The 21,893-nt window shown below is 44.2% G+C and overlaps 1 protein-coding gene across 5 annotated transcripts in view; it reads left to right on the top strand.

Moving 5' to 3' along the window:
• Positions 1-21,893, top strand: part of MARCHF8 (membrane associated ring-CH-type finger 8) — a 37,435-nt gene that overhangs the window by 8,892 nt on the left and 6,650 nt on the right. For all 5 annotated transcript variants that reach the window (XM_053397295.1, XM_053397297.1, XM_053397296.1 and 2 more), the window contains exons 3-7: positions 198-375; positions 5,928-6,007; positions 7,412-8,230; positions 12,890-13,070; positions 15,050-15,197. In XM_053397295.1, coding sequence (XP_053253270.1) covers positions 283-375; positions 5,928-6,007; positions 7,412-8,230; positions 12,890-13,070; positions 15,050-15,197 — 1,321 coding nt within the window. In that variant the 5' untranslated portion in view covers positions 198-282. The remainder of the gene's footprint in view (positions 1-197; positions 376-5,927; positions 6,008-7,411; positions 8,231-12,889; positions 13,071-15,049; positions 15,198-21,893) is intronic.

Raw genomic sequence — 21,893 nt, 5'->3', positions numbered from 1 at the left:
GAGAATTTATTGTTATAGAGACCTGTTATCTCTGCAATGCTATACTGGTTTTATTCTGCGTTATATTTTATTTTCATGTACTTTAACTTGTAAAACACCCATGAAACTTTCGTTACTGGGTGGCATATAAATACAATATTGGAAATAATTTTCTCATCAGTTTTCTGCTAATTCACCCCATGCCATTTATTTTTTAGGTGTATGGCTTAGCAAAGGCAGATAGTGCACTTAATACCCAGAACGTCATCTACAAGAGAGGGCCAATTCTATATTGGTGGTGTGATGAATATGCCATTGCATCAAATCTCTGTGATTCCAGCCCGGGATGTAACTTTTTCCAGAGTCTCTAAGAACAAGGTGAAAGAGAAAGAACAGGTATTGTGTAATACTTCTTTATTTTTCATTTGTTTAGGAGATTTTAGGTCTCTGTGCTTATCATTCTTTCTGCATTTTGTACATGCTTATGTCAATAACCAGTCTGTTGTGAAAAATGACAACAATTTTTTTAAAAAGGGAGGTGTGTGAGAGTAAGATTTGTTTTTCATTACTTCTTTTTGAGAAACCCATGTTTGCTCTTAGTAAACATGAGTTTTGAATCTTTATCTGTGCCTCTGGGGATGTTAAGAGTTCATTACTATTTGTCATGGATGAGTTTAGCGACATCTTTGTGGATAGGTTTTTAACTCTTATTCATAATTAAGTAATTTAATATACTTTGTGGTCATATGGTTTCATACTATGGCTGTGTATCATTAGGTGGTATGTGGACTATATAGGTTGTTCACACCCTCAACAACACCCATCAAGTTTTTAGGGGGGCTCCCTCACATATATTATTGGGTGGCTCCTATGCTTCTGCATAAGCATGCGTGGGCCTAGTTCTGTGAGAGTAGTGAACTGATCAGCAGAAGTGTTTTGATCCTGCCACATCATGAACATTGGTAGCTGGAGAGGGAAAGTGGAATGATGACGGTTGTGTTACCTTAGGCTGCCAATAGTCTGGATTCTTGATTACTCCAATGGGGAGAACAAACGGGAATTTGTGTCCACAGTGCACTGAGCGCTGGGGTTGTTGAAGGAAGGTATTTGTGGTGCCAAAGGAGAAAGTACCTCTGAAGTGAACAGCACAGACTTTGCAGTAGGCATGCCAAGGACTGGGGCTGAGTTTGGGTCTTGCCATGTGTACATGAATTCCAACATTATGACAGGTGCTGCTGTTTCCATCAGGGGGGAGTTCTCAAACAGATTGGGATTATCTGTGTGTTTTGGGACACATCTTGGAAGAGCAAAGTGCCCTCTCCACCCCCCTTCTCTCATGGAGCATGCTGTGTGCCCTCTCTGAGTTCTGGGCTCCTAGATAGCCATTTCCCCTGGGGGTTGAGATTCCTTCCTTGGGTCGTTTGTTGGGTGGGCTGTGTGGTGGCTGGCTCTGGAGGTTTGAAGTACAGTGGTACCTCAGGCTAAGTACCTAATACGTTCCGGAGGTTCGTTCTTGACCTGAAACTGTTCTTAACCTGAAGCACCACTTTAGCTAATAGGGCCTCCTGCTGCTGCCGCACCGCCGGAGCAACCTGAAGCAAAGTTCTCAACCTGAAGCAAAGTTCTTAACCCGAGGTACTATTTCTGGATTAGTGGAGACTGTAACCTGAAGCATATGTGACCTGAAGCGTATGTAACCCGAGGTACCACTGTATCCTGAGAGCTGTCATTTATTTTGGGGGCATGTCAGAGACTTGTTGCAGAGGTGGATTTAGGAGAGCGTGACTGGTTCAGTCGCTCTGGATGCGGAGAGCGAGAGGTTGGGTGCGTGCTGAATTTTGGCGTTGCACAGGGTGCTGCTGAAAGGGATGTTTTGCAGTTCAGATTATATTTGGTTATGTCTGCCTACATGATGATGATGATAATATTATTTATTTATACATACATACATACATACATACATACATACATACATACATACATATATACATACCCCACCCATCTAGCTGAGTTCCCCCAGCCACTCTGGGCAGCTCCCAACCAAATATTAAAAACACGATACAGCATTAAACATTAAAGACTTCCCCAAACAGGGCTGCCTTCAGATGTCTTTTAAAATTAAGATAGCTTAGATAATTTAGACTTTGGGGATTGTGGGTGGGAATGTCCTTGAGCTAATGTTGCAAAAGATCAAAAGATACTCCGTACTGAAACAGCACCTCACTCTTGTGCACAGCACATTCCATTTTCCCCCGCCCTGAGTGTGCAGTTTGGAAGGCAGAGTGAATATGAGGTGGGCTATAAGATTGGAGAGGTTTTGACCTTGGAGTTTTTAGTCCAAGTATTGGGAGAGCCATCTCCAAAATCACGGTACTTCTTCTGATATACCTTACCACCAGTCAGTGGCCATTATTGAGCCATAAGGTTTTTCAGCTCACCTCCCAAATTAGATTCTTGCAGAGAGAGCATGCAATCATGTATTTTAGAGAAGTTTATAATAATAATTTAAAAAACTGAAAGGAGCAAGGAAAAGTGCTAAATTGTACTCAGATGGAGAAGGTGCTGCATTTCCCTAAACTAAAAACATTTGAGAAATGAAGAAGGTAGACAAGGCAGACAAACTGCTTGTTATTTTACTGAAAAAGAAGCAAAATGATCTCATTCCACCACTGCAAAAAATGTAGCCAATAACTAAGGAAATAGCAGGGGGATTTCTTAATTTTAACAGCAGATTCTATGCTCTAGAAAATTTATTGGCAGACAAGATTATATTTTTTTTATAGCAAAGGTAAGGTGTTGCTCAATTGTCAGAAGAAGAAGAGGTTACAAGAACCTGTAGCAGCAGAAATATTAAAGTAGACTATTAAAAAATTTAAATCTTAAGAACATAGGAGGAGCATGCTGAATCAGAGCAGTGGCCCATCTAGTCCAGCATCCTGTTCTCAGAGTGCCGGTCAGATGCCTTGGGAAACCTACAAGCAGGACCCATCGTTCTGCCGGGACACTGAGGTCCAGCGCCGAGGGCCTTCTGGCGGTTCCCTCATTGCGAGAGGCCAAGTTACAGGGAACCAGGCAGAGGGCCTTCTCGGTAGTGGCGCCCGCCCTGTGGAACGCCTCCCACCAGATGTCAAAGAGATAAACAACTACCTGACATTCAGAAGACATCTGAAGGCAGCCCTGTTCAGGGAAGTTTTTAATGTGTGACATCTTAGTGTATTTTTGGTCTTTGTTGGGAGCTGCCCAGAGTGGCTGGGGAAACCCAGCCAGATGGGTGGGGTACAAATGATAAATTATTATTATTATTATTATTATTATTATTATTATTATTATTATTCACACAAGAGCACCCCCACCCCCAATACAGTTTCCCAGCAACTGGGAATCAGAAGCATGACCATGGAGGCAGAGCATAACCATTGATAGCCCTCTTCTCCATGAATTTGTGCTGTCCTCTTTTAGAGCCATCCATGTTGGTGGCCATCACTGCTCCTGGGGGGAGGCAGTTCCATAGTTTAAGTGTGCACTGTATGAAGAAGGATTTTCTTACCTATTCTGAATATTCAAACATTCAGCTTCATGGGCTGTCCCTGAGTGCTAGTCTTGTGGGGGGGGGGAATTTCCCTTATCTACTTTCTACATTCTATGCATCATTTTATACACTTCTGTCATGTTGCTTCTTACTCTCCTTTTCTCTAAACTTAAGAAGCTCCAGATGTTGTAACCTTTCCTCATTGCTCCATCTCCTTGATAATTGTGGTTGCTCTTTTCAGCTCTACAATATCCTTTTGGAGGTGAGGCAAGCAGAACTGTACAAACTATTCCAAATGTGGCTGCACCATAGCTTTGCATAAAATAAATAATAATAATAATAATAATAATAATAATAATAATAATAATAATACTTTTATATTTATGCCCTGCCCTTCCCGGTTCAAAAACCGGGCTCAGGGCAGCTAACAACAAATTTAAAACACTTTAAAACACTTAATTATAAAAGCAGCATAAAATACAGTATAAAAACATGAATAACAATAAAATTCAAAAATCAATTAGATAATCCCCAGGGCTAGCTGGCTGAATTGGTCCTACTTGGGCCAGCGAGGAGGCCAGGGGAGAATTAGCTGTGGGGTCTCAGAGTCGGTGATCTTCATAAAAGGGGAGGGGGAAGGAAGAGAAGGGAAACAAAAGATCAGATTGAATTCAAATTAAAGGCCAGGTGAAATAGCTCTGTCTTACAGGCCCGACAGAAGGAGGCTAAATCCTGAAGGGCCCTAGTTTCATGGGACAGAGCATTCCACCAGGACGGAGCCATCACTGAAAAGGCCCTGGCCCGGGTGGAGGATACTCTGACATCCTGAGGACCCGGGACCTCTAAACTATGGTTATTCATGGACCTTAAGGTCCTCTGCGGGAGGACTGTGATATTGGCAGTTTTATTTTCAGTTTCATTCCTAGTGATCCCTAGCATGGAATTCACCTTTCTCAAAGCTTCTGTGCACTGGGTCAACATCTTCAGTATGACCTCAAGATCTTGTCCCCGGTCAGTCACTGCCAAGAGAATGGGGGGGGGGTATTACCCCAATGTACATGACTTTACACTTGTTGATGCTGAATTTTTTATACAGTGGTGCCTCGGTTTACAAACTTAATCCGTTTCGGAAGTCTGTTCTTAAACTGAAACCATTTTTAAACTGAGACACGCTTTCCCTAATGAGGCCTCCCGCCACCGGTGCCCTTCCACCATTTGGCTTACGTTCGTAGACGAGGTAAAGTTCGCAAACCAGAACACTACTTCTGGTTTTGTGGAGTTCGTAACCCGAATCATTCGTAAACAGGACTGTTCTTAAACTGAGGTACCACTGTACTGCATTTCAGTTTGGAGAGTTCCCTTTGGAGCTCTTCACAATCTTTTTTTTGTTTTAGCCACCCTAAAAAGATTAGTATTAGCAAACCTGGCCACCTCACTGCTCATCCCTAACTCTAGATATGGGCAAGTTAGAAAGCATGGGGCCTAGTACTAATTCTTGAGGGACTCCATGTTTCACATCCCTCCATTGGAACACTGTCCATTTATTCAGATCTCTGCTTCCTGTTGCTTAACCAATCCCTGATCCACAAGAGGTCCTCTTACTCCATGGCTGCAAAGCTTACTCAAGAGATTTTCACAAGGTACTTCGCTGAAAATCCAAGTCCATTATGTCAACTAGGTCACTACTAACTATATGCTTGTTTCCACTCTCAGAGACCTTTATAGAATCATAGAATAGAATCATAGAATCATAGAGTTGGAAGAGACCACAAGGGCCATCGAGTCCAACCCCCTGCCAAGCAGGAAACACCATCAGAGCACTCCTGACATATGGTTGTCAAGCCTCTGCTTAAAGACCTCCAAAGAAGGAGACTCCACCACACTCCTTGGCAGCAAATTCCACTGTCGAACAGCTCTTACTGTCAGGAAGTTCTTCCTAATGTTTAGGTGGAATCTTCTTTCTTGTAGTTTGGATCCATTGCTCCGTGTCCGCTTCTCTGGAGCAGCAGAAAAAAACTAAAAAGGCAAGAGGACTATTTTTGGATGCTGAACAAAATTGGTCATCAAAATAGAACATTTGCACTGGATTTTGGAGAAAGTTGCCACAGGAAGCAAATGCATACAAGAAATTATAGGCTATTCTGGCTCCTTTAATTGTATTATTTTGTCATGTCAAATCACTCATTCCAATCTCATTGTCAAAATTAGGAAGGGAAAGAGAAGAGGCTCCACCAGTAATCAAATGGCTATTTGTAAAGATGTAAACTCACCGCTACCATTTTCTCTCTCTACACCCATGTGTACTGCTCTGGATAATGTTCTCTCTGTGTGTAACAATTATCATGTATTGTAGTTAGAAAGAGAATCCTGTTGTGTGAAACACACTTACGTGAAAACAGACGTGTTATTTTTCTTGCAGGCTGGTGGTTCAACCTCTGTTTCTGCTCCTCGCATCTTCTGTCAAACATCTGTTACACCAACCAGTCAGGATATATGCAGGTAAAGTACTGGTTGTGTTGTTGCAGTAAAACATTACTTTCAGTTTTGCACATGATGGCTATTCACAAACATTCTCATGTTGTCAGAGATGAGGTGCATGGATTACAGTGCAAAGCAAGAATCTCAGACACCTGACTCCTCCAATATGTAGCCATTTTTCTAGTGTTCTCAAAATGAAAATACAGAAAAGCCAACAACAGAAGTGCCTTTCCAAGCAAAAAACACACAGGAAAGTTAGAAGTCTTGGAGCATAATATTAAGGGCTGAAGTTGTTGTTAAGGTGGCACAATTAGTGTGTTACATTGCATGTCATGCCAATTTCCTATAAATCAGAAAAAAGACTGCCCACCTGTGGAATATAAAAGCACAATGAATGGAGTGTTCAGGCCAGAATTCAAGGTAAAAGCACGGAACAGCATCTTCTTTTTTTCTCTTTAAATAGATTCCCTATTTATATTACATATATTTTTATTTACAATATTTGCCACACATCAGGCCTCCACGATGGCTAACATAATATACATAAATAAAGCAGTAATAAGATTTCTTTAAAAGCTTGTGGTGACTTACAAAACTCTAGGGCAGGAGATGCCAATGTGGTGCCCTTCTGATGTTGTTGGACTACAGCGCCATCAATACCAGTCAGCATGGACATGGGTAGGGATGATGGGAGTGGTAGTCCAATAGCTTCTGGTGGACATCAAATTAGCTCTCCCTGCTCTGGGGACAGTGATGGAAAATGCCCACTCCAAGCTTTAGGTGTTTCTGTTGCTGCTGTTGCAGCTGCTGGTCTTTGAAGGTTACTTGGTGACCCTACAGGACAATCCTTCTCTGAAGTGTGCTACCTTACAACTCAGGGCCAGGTAGGATCAGATGTTTTTCGTCCCTGGAACTAGTGCATATGCTTTGCACTACTGTTACCTGCTGCTGTTGGTTTTATTTTGGTTTATGCTGTTGCTGGTTTTATTCTGATTTAGACTTCATGTTTGTATTTTACTTCTTTCTTACAGTTTAATTTTTTACTCTAAACTTCCCCAAGAACCTTGATAAATAAATTAAATAAAACCATTATCCTCAGCTGCTTTCCCTCCAGTGGGGATTGTTTCTGATCTTGTAGCTTCACCAGGAGAACAGTTGTTAAGAGTACTTTTGGAGGGTTCAGCAGTCCCTGCCCACACATGCTGTGCTTTGAATGGCATGTTCACATCGCTTAAAGGAAATTGGCATGGCACACATGGCATCATATTGATTTGTCTGTTTAATGCTACTGTTTGCCACTTCTGTTCTGCTTGCTATTTGTCATTCCCACACTAGCTGAAATTGTCATTTCTTCACGTAATTGTATGCATTCTTTTTATAATTGTTTTTACTTTCTGTGCTTTTATTCCACTGTTCTGCATGCAGTTCCAGTGCAGTGTGTTCTGAATGTTGTCATCACAGTCCAGTGCAATCTGCTGTTGTCTTGAAAAATCCTGTCTCCCAGAATTCTCTGACTCAAGGGGCCACTGTGACAGTAATCTGTCAGGATATGGTGCAGGCTTCCAAGAAAAAGCTCCATGGGCATGATTGTGGCCATGTTCTCAAGTCTAAGAATGGAAAAGCTATCCAGTCTCTGAAATTCTCCAAGTCTCTCAGTGATATGGACCAGAAGGCTCAGAGTGCATTCAAGAGCTTTCACTACGCAGAACGAACCTGTTCAGAAGGCAAACTCTCACAAGCCCAGGAGCAGTGTTTAAAGCTTAACACATTTTATCACAAGGAGAAGAAAACATTCAACCTCAGGCCCTTTAATTTCAGTAGCTCCAAACTCTCTTATTTCCAGACTCTTTCCACCAATTACTCTAGCGCTTCTGGGGCTAGTGCAGTACACATCCCTCTCCTGGAGGAGAAGTGTGAAGGTGAAACATCCCGGAGCAAAAAGTTGCTGCACTACCTTTTCTCTTCTCGTAGCTCCAGCGCCAGCAGTCATGAATTGGATAACAACTCAAGCTGCCTCCAACCAAAGAAATCATCCAGTGTGGTGGTAGAGAGCACAGGTTTCTGTTCAGATGACATGGGAGATGACGATGTCTTTGAGGACAGTTCCTCTGTGAGGCTGAAAATTACAGAGCTACGAGCACCACTCTGTTCGATTGAAAAGGATAGTGACCTAGATTGCCCTTCCCCCTTGTCAGAAATGTCCCCCCCGCTTTCCCCTGTGTCTGTATCTGGGGATGCCTGCAGGTCGGTTTACAAAGCACCGTCTTTTTCTTCTAAACCCTCCCAACTCTGTTGTAGTCCACTCTGTCCCTTGTGTTTCCACTCTTGCTTGCTTCAGCACATGCAATTTTAAGACCATGCTGCTCTCCCAGCTTACTGATCTTTCCTTTTAGCATAACTTCCTCTTGAGTTAGTAAACTCTTTGAAAAACCAAATCAATTGAGTGGCCAAGGTAAACCCCATAAATACCCAGGTGAAGCCATAAATAGCAAAAGAAAATGGGCTACTTGTGTGAAAGACGAAGGTGAACTTAAAGACTGAAATAACGTAGAAATGAGGTGGCTGCAGTCCTGCACCCACTTACCTAGGAGTGAGTTCCATTGAACTCAACCGGACTGAGTTAGGTATATACAAAATTTCTCCATAAATGGATCTTGGGATCCTAGCCACATAGTCAAAGACTTACTAAGGCTTATCTGAAATCTCCCCTCAAAATTCACTTGTTCCCACGTGGCATGGTAATCTAATCTGGTTGGTTGGGGTGAACGAGTTTAACTTGGAATGGGGGGAGAGACATTTAGGCATGCTTAGTGTGGCACCAGAAGTTCTTTTAAAAAACACCACTTGTGATGGCAACCAGAGCAGAGCTTCAGCCACCTTTCCAACCCCCAGGATGTGCTTCTGGAATAGCGCTCGCGTTGTTTGCTGAAACAAGGTAAACTGGAGGAGTTATTCCAGTCCTACAGTCAGCACAACGTTTGGTGTATTCCTTAGAGAAAGTTGTGCTGCATGACCAGCGGTCTGAAGCCTATTTAAGAAAAGAAGTTGGAGACAGGTAATTGCATTTCCGTTTCCTTTCTCCAAATAGCCTCAGGTGTTGAAGGAGAGAGAAAAAGGCTGGCACAAAAAGCGAATTCCTTCTTGACTGCATGTGTCACCATCAATCAATCTGTCTCTGGAGGCGATAAAGAAATATTGGAGATCTTGGGCGAAGGGGAAGTGGATATGGTCACTTTGTACAAAGTTTCAACAAATCCAACCCTTCCTCCCTCCCTTCTTTATTCCTTCAAAGGCAACCAACAAATATCACTGAATCCTCCAGTATGTAACAATTTAGATTTTAGGACAATCCGTTTTTTTTTCTTTATTCCAGTACTTCTGGACAGAGAGCCAGTCTACCTAATAGAACTGTTGTGGAGGGAGATCTTCTTGGATCCCCACCGGTAGAGAGATCATTCTGTTTTTTATACTTCCTATGACACCAAACATAAATAGTAACTTGACTGTGCATGAATCTCTCCTGGCCAATGATCTGTCATTTGGCATGGTATCATGGCTACATTGAGGACTCATCCACATGTCTATTTGTCCCATGATTTCTAGTCATGGGTCCAATAAGCTCTCTTCTTTTTTTGTCCCGCACTTTTCCCTGGCAAAACCCGCTGTTTCCCTCCTAGTAAGCAAAAGTGACCAAGAAACTAGCATGGTGGCCTTGGCCCACCCAGCAAGCCACATTGGCTGTGCCGTTGTAGAATTCAGTAGCACTTTCAATTAACCGATTCCCCAAAACTAGAGGACTTCATTTGCTCTGTCTGAATAAGCATGTTGTAGCTGGGCATACTGTCAATCTATTTCCTGAAATAGTGGGTGGAGTCTTGTAAGTGGGTGGAGTTTCGGGGACGACAACATTGCATTTATTGAATGTAGTGCTCACATACACATAGCACAACATACGTTACACACACTCATGCATGCTCTGTAGCACAAGTGCTCTAACTGCTAGGTGGCCTGTTTAGGAGTCTGAAAGGAGGAGGCAGGAGTGGAGCTGTGGTGTCAGCAGCATCATGCTGCTCAAGGTGAATGAGGAGTTCTTGCCGCTCATTTTGTCCCAAAAGGGTCTGTCTTCTGCCCAGGCTTTTGCACTCTTCCCTAGGGGATCAGTTGCTCACGCCCCCTTCTTTAACACACTTCATCACAGGTTGCCAGCACATGGTCAGAGTGACCTTAGTCCCATAACATCAGTGATCAGATACAGGGGCGAATCTGCTAGGAAATTAATGAAGCTTAATCTTCAGTGCCCTTAATCCCAGAAGCACTGGGATTAAAAATCTTGCTTTAAAAAGGGGGTCCTGCATGTATATAAAAAGGTAAAGGTAAAGGTACCCCTGCCCGTACGGGCCAGTCTTGACAGACTCTAGGGTTGTGCGCTCATCTCACTCTATAGGCCGGGAGCCAGCACTGTCCGCAGACACTTCCGGGTCACGTGGCCAGCGTGACAAGCTGCATCTGGCGAGCCAGCGCAGCACACGGAAATGCCATTTACCTTCCCGCTGGTAAGCGGTCCCTATTTATCTACTTGCACCCGGGAGTGCTTTCGAACTGCTAGGTTGGCAGGCGCTGGGACCGAGCAACGGGAGCACACCCCGCTGCGGGGATTCGAACCGCCGACCTTTTGATCGGCAAGCCCTAGGCGCTGAGGCTTTAACCCACAGCGCCACCCGCGTCCCTTGCATGTATATAACATTTCCCTAATTTTCATCCCCCCCCCCCAATCATAGAATAGTTGGAAGGGACCACAAGGATCCTCTAGCCCAACCTCCTGTAGTGCAGGAATATTTCATCACCTATGGGACTCAAAGCCATGATACTGAGATTAAGAGCCTCATGCTCTACCAACTGAGCTGATATTCAAAAACGATAAAGCATAGGAAAATTTTGTTCACACCAGTGACTTTGACACGTGAGTACAGCAATTTTAATCAAAATGTGAGATGTAACTAAAACAAAACTGGTGATCTGTTATGGAACAAAGCCACTGAAGTAGTTAGCGGTGGTTACCTAGACTTTGTTGCTGATTGCAAAGGGACCCCCCATATCAGTTCAAGCTTCAGGGCCCCCCAAATGTAGGTGCACCACTAATCTTGGTGTGTTCTTTTGGACTGAGGTCACACATACAGGAGCCTGACTCCTGTTTCTTACAGTTGAGAGGAGATGAGGCCTTTCAGACTTGGGCATCTTCAGCCAGTTTTGTTGTGTTGGAATACCAAACATGATGAACTAACACTGCCTGTTGCTTCTTTCCTAGTAGTAGAGCGAACTTTTCTAAGCCAAGCAGCATTCATTCCTCGCTCATTTACATTTGATCCATATTACATTGAGGATATTAAAGACTAATATACTTTGAGAAGACTAAAGGTACAATGTTGTAGGAATATAATAGCAGTTTATAAAGAAAAGATGGTGTTTATACTTTAAAAGTTTGAGTGGAAAGCATTGGACGCTTTGTGCAAGGGAAAGAACATACATGAAAACATACCCCATAAACACATACTTAACTTATTTAAAGGTGTATTATGTCCTGGTAAGTAGTGCAGTAAGTAAGATATTAATGTCCCTGTAGAAAGATCAAGTATTATAATTATTTTGCCCACCCTCTCTTTGTTGCCAGTTCTTTTCTTGACTTTATTTATCCCACCTCTTGAGCTTTAGAAAAGCTAGAAAGACAAAACTGTGTCTTGTGCTTACGTAGTGTTATGAGCATATTTGTATTACTGTATCTGAACAGAAATCGTCCTTGCAGTCCTTTGGAGATCTGTACTGGCTAGCCATGCATGATCTTCAATGTATATAACCCCTTCCATACTGCTTCACATGTAATGTTAAGTCAAAACATGGTGTAGCATGATTGAGCAAATGTGCAAATTCCTGGAGCGAAGATTGTGACTTCATCTCTTGTCACTGCACCTCAGTTCCTCAGACTTCCCTCCTGCAAAAGTTCATTCAGGCACCAGGCACTGAATTCTGCCCTGTATCTTACATTTTGAAGACTGATGCAAATAATTCATTCGGCTTCTGAGCAGTTCCCTTATGCTCCTTTAGCACACCTATGGATTCCTTATCATCCAAGGGTCTAATCACCTCCCTAGACATTCTCCTGCTAATGTATTTAAAGAACTTAACGTTGTTGGTGCTGCGTTTTGTTTTTTGTTTAGCTGTGTTCTCAAATTCTTTTTTTAGCATCCCCTGTCATTGCTGCCAACCATAAACACTGACTCCTCTCCAGGCTATCTGGGTGGCGAGCAACATCAGCTACCTTTGCGCCCAGCAGACAATTTACCCTGTGTCTATCACACACCCTCCTAAGTTCCTACTCCCACAATTCCTCCACCCCCTGGAGAAGGATCCTCAGATCAGAGGATACCCCCCCCCCGGTCTTTTCTAAGTGAATGCTTCCCTCTTCCTCTGAGCAATGCGCTCCTCCCTGACAGTAGGGGAGCTATCATCCTCAGAGTGGAACACAGCTATAACATCCCTGAAGTCCTCATCCACCAGTCTCTTTGCCTCTTAGCTTTTCCAGTCTGGCAACAAGTGTTCCCAGAGAGCCTGGGGCTCATTGCACCTTAGGCACATGCACAGTCATAGATGTAACAGACAGTGGAAGACAATCTGGGCCAGGTTGAATGTTAAACTAGGCAAAACAAGGGCTTAGCCCCACCTAGTGCAACAGCAGCAGCGGGACTGGGAAGGAATGCAGCGCCTGCAATCTTTGCTGCAGGAGCCCACCTCTTTGCTCACCTGTGCTAAGCCATGGCTTGACAAAGTATTATGTGTGAATTGGGCCTGTGTTTTCTTGGTTTGGTTCACAGATCTTCCCCCTAACAACTTGCTTTGCTCCTGACATAGGATATGCCATTGTGAAGGAGATGACGAGAGCCCTCTAATCACTCCCTGTCACTGCACAGGGAGCCTTAATTTCGTGCATCAGGCTTGCCTGCAGCAGTGGATCAAGAGCTCAGACACCCGCTGCTGTGAACTCTGCAAATATGAATTTATCATGGAGACCAAATTGAAACCTTTAAGAAAAGTAGGTGCAATGAATTGCTTCCAGTCGTGTAAATTGTAGATTTCCTCATTACCTCAAAGGGCCACTTCACAAACATTTAAGCAGCACACATTACAGGTATCTGAAGTAGTTTTCTTTGCTCAAGTGAAAATAGCAGAGAGCTGTGAGGTATCTATGCCGGGGTCGGGAGCGGTCACAGCCAGAGAGCGTCCATGCGGCTTTGAAAGATGTGCTGCTCCCTGTGCAAAGAAATATGTTTGAGGTGTTGCTGAGACTGAGTGTACACCCAAACACTGCATGTGATTGCATGTTGGTGAGAGGTGCCATTGTGTGCGAGGGGAGGAAGGAAGGAGGGAAACCTGAAGGGGTCTGAGAGTAGTTTCAGGGAAGTGTGGATGAGAAAGGTGCTCCTGTTGTGGGGATGGAGTGAGAGAGGGGCTGTCACTGCTTCTGCAAAAGGAACTGCTGTTGCATGTGCAGCAGCACTGGGGGGCATGCCAGAGGTGTGTGCTTGTGTATAAGCATGAGAGAGACTCTTTGACCTGTTGCGCAGGCTGCATCTCTGCTGTCTGGGAGAGAGGGGTGTGTGCATTGCTTGCTGTCTTGGCTTGAGGTCTCCCCTCAGGGCAATATAGAAAAAAACAGCCCTGGGTTATAAACAGTGAACCATTGCACAGGCTATTAAGGTAATGAAAAACAAGAATGATGCAACCCTTGTGGGATTGAAGTAAATATTATATTGGCAATGTCCTCTCAAAACCTTAAAACACTATTTGATAAGGTTGGTATAATAGGTTAGAGTCACAGGAAATAGCTCTTTTGTTGGGTTTTATTATTTTATCATTCTTTATTAAATTTATATACTACCTTTCATCCAAGGATCACAGGGCAGTTTACAGTATAAAAACAAAAATATGTGACATAATATCAAACAAAACAATAACCCCCATTGTAGCATAAAAGACCATAGATGGTTTAATTAGCCAGAGGGCTGGGGGAAGAGGATAGTTTCTGTCTGGCGCGTAAAGATACGTAATGAAGGCGCCAGGCGAGACCCCCCCTGGGGAGAGCAACCCACAAGCAGGGAACCACCCTAGAAAAGGCCCATTCTCATGTTGCCACCCTCCGGATCTCTCACAGAAGGTGCACACAAAGAAGGGCCTTAGGTGATGACCTCAGTGTCTTTGTCAGTTCGTATGGCGAGAGATGGTCCTGGAGGTATTGCGCTCCTGAGCCATTTCATGCCACCAAATTCTGCACCAGCTGAAGTTTCTAAAGTATCTTCAGAGGCAGCCCTGCGTAGCATGGTTAAGCACTAGCTGAGGTCCCTTGCCCAGCAGAGGTGCCTTTGTAATCTCCTATTTCTTCTCCTTCCCTCCCTCTCTCAAAGTGTGGCGGGAGGGAGAAGTGTGGGGAGGAGATGTCGGGAGTTGAGGGTGACAGGAAATAAAGGTGCCTGAAGGAATGGGGAAGAGAGGAGAGAAGGCCTTTCCTACCTATACCATGCCCCTTCCTGGACAGAAACTAATATGTGTGCATTCTTTAGTGCAAGACACCAGAGAGAGGGCGGCTGCTGTTGGCCATATAGGGAAAATTCTGTGGTCACTCCAGTGCAAGAAAATGTGGCCATAAAATGTATCCGTCAGGAACAGCTTTCTGAACATTTAACTTGACCTAGTGGAGCAACTTCATAATATTTTCAACATAGCTGAGGTCGTTAAATTTATATACATAAGTGATGGAGAGAAAAAAGGACTAATATGTTTATGGTATCAAATAATTCTGAGTTGGCCTGTCAAGGATGTGGATAGTAAGTAATGTGCCATGGCTAGAGGGTGTCCATAAGCTGCTCAGATCACCTGCTAAGCAGGGAACAGCACTTTTAAAGTGAAATAAAAATTAGTTTCTGTCTCAAGTAAATACAACTTGCCTCTTCTGTGGTGTTCTGGCATTCCTTTTATGATCTCACCACTTGTTCTGCTTTCTGCATTTCTTCCTAGTGGGAGAAGCTGCAGATGACAGCCAGTGAGCGAAGGAAGATCATGTGCTCTGTGACTTTCCATGTAATTGCTATCACTTGTGTGGTGTGGTCTCTCTATGTCCTCATCGACCGAACTGCTGAAGAGATTAAACAGGGGGAGTCCACCGGTATGTTACTTTGCTTTCTTCAACAGAAAACGGGCAGACAAAAAATACTTGCCCGTTTGCTCCAAGGGAATGTTATAGCAATATAAAAGGTGACAGAACCTTGACACTTTTGTTTTTATGCTGTTTGCTAATCTGATTATACCTCTGATTTATGTGCCATCATACAGAACATATCTGGAGGTAAAAAGTATTGCAGGGGAAATAAAAAGTGGCTTATGCTTTTTGCAAAAAAAAACCCCACAAAAACATTTTGGACTAAGACCTGTGGTCAGTAGGTACAGTTGACCACCATTTCGTGTGGGAGTTCTGTTCTCGGCCCCCGTGCACATAGGTGGAGCGTGTATTAGTGTGCCCTGTTACACCCTATTAGTGACGTGTTGAGTGATGTTTCCAGGTCACTGCTGGGTTTGGCACAATGCCTGTGTGCAATCACGTCTTTTGGATGCGTGTTAATTAGTCATTCCCTGTGTGGGGCAAGGAAGCCATGACAGCTTTGGAGAAGGAAGATAAGCAGTGCTCTTTTCCATTTCTGATCATGGCAATGTGCAAGCTGTGATAATGAGACAGAAATTGGGGAACTGGAGCCTTTCCCTTAGCACATATTGCCATATTTTACTTGCTTAATCTTCCATTATGTCACCTCTTTCTGTATTTCTGTAAGGAACACGGATACTTGCCTGTTCTTCTTCATTGTGCTACTTCTTTGTCCATTTTCTTTGTCTTTCTTACATATAAAATCCAAAAATCACATTCTTGCATCACATTCTTATTGTACGCCTCCATGTACTCCCTTCCTTCTTTGACTCTCACAGATTTTGTTGGCCACTCGTCATCCTTTTTGTTTATCTGCTGGTTCCTATGCCTCAAATGGGGATAAGCCTCAAAATCATTTCTTCTGCAAAGGCTTTTTCTAGGCCAGCATCAGTTCACCTATTGAACCCCCTTACTTTGCACTTGTAAGCATTCACATTGGTTATTTTTCAGGGCTGTACGTATTCTACAAATGCTGCAAAAAGTATAGGACTTCAGATGAAAAATAGAAAGTCTCAAGTAGTGGGAGCCAGCATGGTGAGGTGATGAATCCCAGTTTGAATTCCCACTCAGTGTGAAGGCCATTCTCATGGACACAGCACCCCCTCGGCCAACAGGGCTTTGTGGAGGAGTGGGAGTGGAGTCACTGCTCTATCCACAGCCTGGCCACACATGGTGACCAGGGAGGAAAGTGGGCAAGACAGGCAGGTGCCTGTGCCTCTAATGGAGCAATCAGGCAAGGCAGCAGCAGGGCCAACACACCCTTGGAGAGCTTTCTGCTTCATGGAGCTGCCACCTGCCTGCATGTTTGGTGGGTGGAAGGAGCCCCATGCCAGGTGGGACGCTGCCATCATTTTACAGATGCCAGCTGACCGCAGACCCTTGGAGCTGGGCAGAGGAATGCCATCTCCCAGTCCACACACCTCTAAGCCATCTAAGCCTGGTGCAAAGTTGTTAGGAGAAAAGATAGTACACAGGTCCTCTCAGCTGCTTAGACATAGTCTGGTAAAAATGTCATAAGAATAAGAGTTTAGATTTGATATCCCGCTTTATCACTACCCGAAGGAGTCTCAAAGCGGCTAACATTCTCCTTTCCCTTCCTCCCCCACAACAAACACTCTGTGAGGTGAGTGGGGCTGAGAGACTTCAGAGAAGTGTGACTAGCCCAAGGTCACCCAGCAGCTGCATGTGGAGGAGCGGGGAATCAAACCTGGTTCACCAGATTACGAATCTCCCGCTCTTAACTACTACACCACACTGGCTCCAATATTAGAGATGCCTGCCTTCTGTACATTTTCCCATAGGAGAGCTGGGAATGCGAGTGGGGATTGAACTGGAGTTTGAATGCAGAGTATTCTGAAAATGTGTAAAAATTCCTATTTCAGATGTAATACCTGACCATAACTTAACTGTAGTTTGTTGAGCTTCTAGTTTGTTGCTGGCTTATTTTGCTGAGCACTGATTTCTTCTCTGGAAAAGTAAGAAAGGTATTTTGAAATCTGAAGGCTTGCCCCTTACTCCCAGAGCAGCCAAAGGCAGCTTTCACCCCAGACCCATCTGGAGGGATGTACTTCTATACTCCCAGGAAGGTCTTTGTTGGGCTCCTAAAAGCCCACTACATAGTGCTTAAAAGACTTTCTGTTGCTGTTTTTCTTTTTTCTCTTTCCTCTGTCCTCTTCCTCACCTCTACCTGTCACTTCTGAAAGGGCCTGCTGACTGCCCCTCTTGCCCCGTTACTGGCCTTTGAACTTTGTGGCTGGTCTGGGCCACCAAAGGAGGGAAAGGGCCATGGCATTCCTGCTATTTGGCTCTGTGAGTAGCTGCTTTGCCCCACTCCCATCCTGCCAACCCCCACACCTCTTGGAATGGAGCTGTGGAGCCACTATTCAGTGGAAGTGCACACTGTTAATGGATCTGCTTGTGGTTGTTCACACCTAGATGTGAACCTGTATCTTACATGTGTGCTCACCAAAGTACAACTTGGAGTATCTTTAATTAGGAGGTGATTTTGTAGTTATAGTGGTACCTCTGGTTAAGTACTTAATTCGTTCCGGAGGTCCATTCTTAACCTGAAACTGTTCTTAACCTGAAGCACCACTTTAGCTAATGGGGCCTCCTGCTGCTGCTGCTGCGCTGCCGGAGCACGATTTCTGTTCTCATCCTGAAGCAAAGTTCTTAACCCGAGGTATTATTTCTGGGTTAGCGGAGTCTGTAACCTGAAGCGTATGTAACCCGAGGTACCACTGTATTGTATTATGCTACTACCCATTTTAAAATGCCAGTATTGTTCTGCTTACTGGCCAAAATTAGAAAAGAACCAACAGAAGTCAATATAAATGAATATAGAATATAGAATCTACACAAATGGCAGACAGTGAGAATAATGGCTTTAGGGCTTGAAGACTTAATAGATAAAAAAGATGTTTGGTTGTACAAATAGACAGGCTACCCAAACTCTTATTGCCCAGACCATTAGTTTAAACAGTTCCTTTAACAGATAGCAATAGATGGAGGCAGATTTTGTCTTTTATGAGTTACTGTGGAAGCCGAAATGCACCATGGCAGGATTGGGGGGAATGCTTGGCATATGACTCTGCTTTGGATAGCACAAGGGTTGAGAGGACAAGAGATGATGAGATTAGGAAGGGAGGAATAAGAGAGAAGCAAGATGTTAATAATTACCTATCACAGGAAGGACAAAGAGAAATGGTTTCCTGAACTTCACCATCTCCCGTCCTTTGCAACATAGCATAAGCAGCTCACCACAGCTGCATGACTCATCAGGGCTTTGTGGCCATTTGACAAAGTTCAGGCTCAAAGAAGAATGTCTGATGCTACAAGCAGTTTCTCCTCTACTGCAGGCATCGTCAGTGTAGTGCCCTCCAGATGTTGTTGGACTCCATCTTCCCTGACCACCGGCCATGCTGGACGGAACTGATGGGAGTTTGAGTCCAGCAACAGCTTGAGAGCACAACGTTGGCTATAAAAGCCACTAAGACACAGTTCCATAGGACCGGGGGCACTTAGGAGTTTGTTCAGTCCCCCCTCCCCCAAATTCTGAATCTGAAGTGTTTCATACAAATTCCTAAAGAAGCAACACATCAGGGTGGATATTTTAAGATTAATTGATGTCATCCATAGAATCTCAGATTTGGTGCCAGTTCAGAACCTGGAGCACCCAAGAATTCAACTGGACATTTCATCTTACTTCATGCATTTGTCAGAAGAGAGGATGGGGAAATTATAGCTTCGATCAGTCTGGTGTTGACATTTTGTCTACATGTGGTCCTTGCAGAGCATCCTATTGCCTTACTGACTGCAGATCATAAACACAGCCAACATTTCAGCTTTTCAGTACTAGTGTCCAGCACACTAAAGGAATCAGTGATGTGATGACTGGATCAGAGGCTCTCTGCAGGGTTCAGCCTTGCAAGACACTGACAGATTGTAATTACTCCAGATGTGGAGGCCCGTATGTTAGGCCAAGCAGCAAAGGGTGTATGGAACAGTCAGGAAGTGAGCAAAAGTATAAACTGGCTGAGCAATCAAGCTGGTGCTGAGATCATGTCTAAGCCATAACAAGGGTCGTCATGTGCACACATACATGTATACCATACTTCAGTGAAGGTATTTGTCGATGATGTCCAGTCGTATTCCCTCCACCAAAAAGCCAGCAAAACCTTCAACTGGACAGAAAGGCATTTGGCCCTGTGACAGCAGGTACATCTAATGATAGATTGGCTGAGCGTCTGGACTAGTCCTTCACCCACAGATTATGCAGTGCTTCAGAAAACTAGTGAGGCATCTGTTTTCAATGAAAGCAAACTGACAGATACGGAGATTCATGTCAAGGTACCAGCATCCCAAAGAAGAGGACGTAAACATCCTGGAAAAACAATGGCCAGTGGGACTTGTGTATGCTTTTTCAGGGTGTTGAAGTAACTCAAACGAGCAGCAGAGATCATTCTGATTATGCATCAGTAGTCAAGGAGCCTGTGGTTCCTAGATCTGGTAGAAATTGTTGGAGGAAAGCAAATCCATTTCCTTCTCTTAAATTCATAGTCAGTGCATGTGTTACTTTAAACCAGCAGAGGCCACTGTATTCTACAGCAATCTAGTCAGCACTTGCATGTCGTCTTTGTTTTGCTTAAGTTTACTCCACCCCTAACAGCTGAGCCAGTTTGTTCTTCTCTCCAGCCAAGATGCTTGCAGCTTTCTCGCATTTCCACTCATCCTGCATGAATAAAGCCTTTGAACTTTAATTCACACAAGCTGCAAGAGAAATAACAGTCAAGACACATTGGAATCTACTGGAAAGGGTGGATTTGCTTTCTCAAGGACCAGTCCTCTTTCTTAAACTCTAAATATGCCTTGACTGCGTAGAGGCTGAAAATATCTGACTGCAGTAACTTGGATAATCGCAGAGTTTTTGAAGCCCTCTTTGAGGAAAAAATCGATGGGAACACCTGGAAGGCCTTTGTATAGTGGTACACTTTGAAAAACAAAGCTTAAGGCCTTGAGAAGTCTTGTTAATCTTAAGAGATTTTAGAGGATTCGTCTGGTCTAGCTGGATGGTAGCATCTCCAATCAGAGGAGTCAAAAGTGGAAGATAACCCTGCCTCTTGTTGGCGTGAGAGGCAGATGCAAAGCACAAGGAACACCTTCCTTACTCTCCCAATAGCAGGATATTTATGGTAATGAAAATTCCTGCTGCCACTGCCTCTTTTGTTTGTACTCACCTGATACCCCACAAGCCTTTGTAGGAGTCCAAGTCTGGTGCTGCCTTACCACACCACCAGTTCAGTTACCATTGGCTGGCAGCAGAAACACAACAGAAGATGCAACCACTGCTGCCAAACACACTTCCAAATCTTCCCTCAGTTCTAGCGCACTCCACTCCACAGAGGCCTGCTGCCATTTCCCAGAATACTTTCCTCCCAGTTCTCTGGAACAAAATAATATCTTGCTACAAGATACCTGTCTGAGTCTCCATAAAGTTTTTAGAAAATTGTCTAGAAGCCCCAAAAGCTGCCTGGCCTGTGGTAAACGGATTTGTGAAACTCAGATACCTAGCATATGAGGGAAATCTCTGTACAGTGACTGTACCAGTCACTAGTTCCCAGTCTGCAAGCACCACTTCATCATCTTCTTTTGCTCCCTGGCCAGAGAGGTTGAGATGATTCTGCAGAAGAATGTCCTCCTTCATCTCACAGATGATGTGGAAGATGCAACAGGCCACGGTCACATCAGCAGCTAAATCTTCCTTGATGTCTGCTAAAGACACTCTTCACAAGCAGGCTGGCCCAGCTTTTACAGCAGTTGTACTGTGGTTCTTTTTTACGGCTATCCTTGGAGTAATAATAATAATAATGATAGTAATTTTTATTTATACCCCGCCCTCCCCAGCCAAGGCTGGGCTCAGGGCGGCTAACAAGCAATAATAAAAACAAGTTGAATGATTACAACTTAAAAACAAAATTAAAATACAACATTAAAATATTAAAATGTAGCCTCAGCGCAGGAGGAGAAAGGAAAAGAAAAAAGAAAGAGGGGGAGGGAATCAAATTGGCTCCAAGCCAAAGGCCAGGCGGAACAACTCTGTCTTACAGGCCCTGCGGAAAGAAATCAGATCCTGCAGGGCCCTGGTCTCATGAGACAGAGCGTTCCACCAGGCCAGAGCCAGTGTTGAAAAGGCCCTGGCTCTGGTTGAAGCTAATCTAACTTCCTTAGGGCCCGGGACCTCTAGGGTGTTGCTATTTATTGACCTTAAGGTCCTCCTTGGGGCAGACCGGGAGAGGCGGTCCCGTAGGTATGAGGGTCCTAGGCCGTGAAGGGCTTTAAAGGTCAAAACCAGCACCTTAAATCTGACCCTGTACTCCACCGGGAGCCAGTGCAGCTTGAAAAGCACTGGGTGAATATGCTCCCATGGCAGAGACCCCGTGAGGAGCCTCGCTGCAGCATTCTGCATCCACTGGAGTTTCTGGGACAGCTTCAAGGGCAGCCCCACGTAGAGCGAATTGCAGTAGTGAAGCCTGGAGGTGACCATCGCATGGATCACTGTGGCCAGGTCGGGGTGGGAAAAGTAGAGTCTGGCAAAAGGATGAGTTGCTTCTGGTTTGCAATAATGAGTTGTTACCAAGAGGCTCAGTTCAGCTGGCCCTCTGA

This window comes from Podarcis raffonei, chromosome 7 (genome assembly GCF_027172205.1).
Source record: "Podarcis raffonei isolate rPodRaf1 chromosome 7, rPodRaf1.pri, whole genome shotgun sequence".
NCBI lineage: Eukaryota > Metazoa > Chordata > Lepidosauria > Squamata > Lacertidae > Podarcis > Podarcis raffonei.
This window is presented reverse-complemented; position numbering and strand designations above follow the sequence as displayed.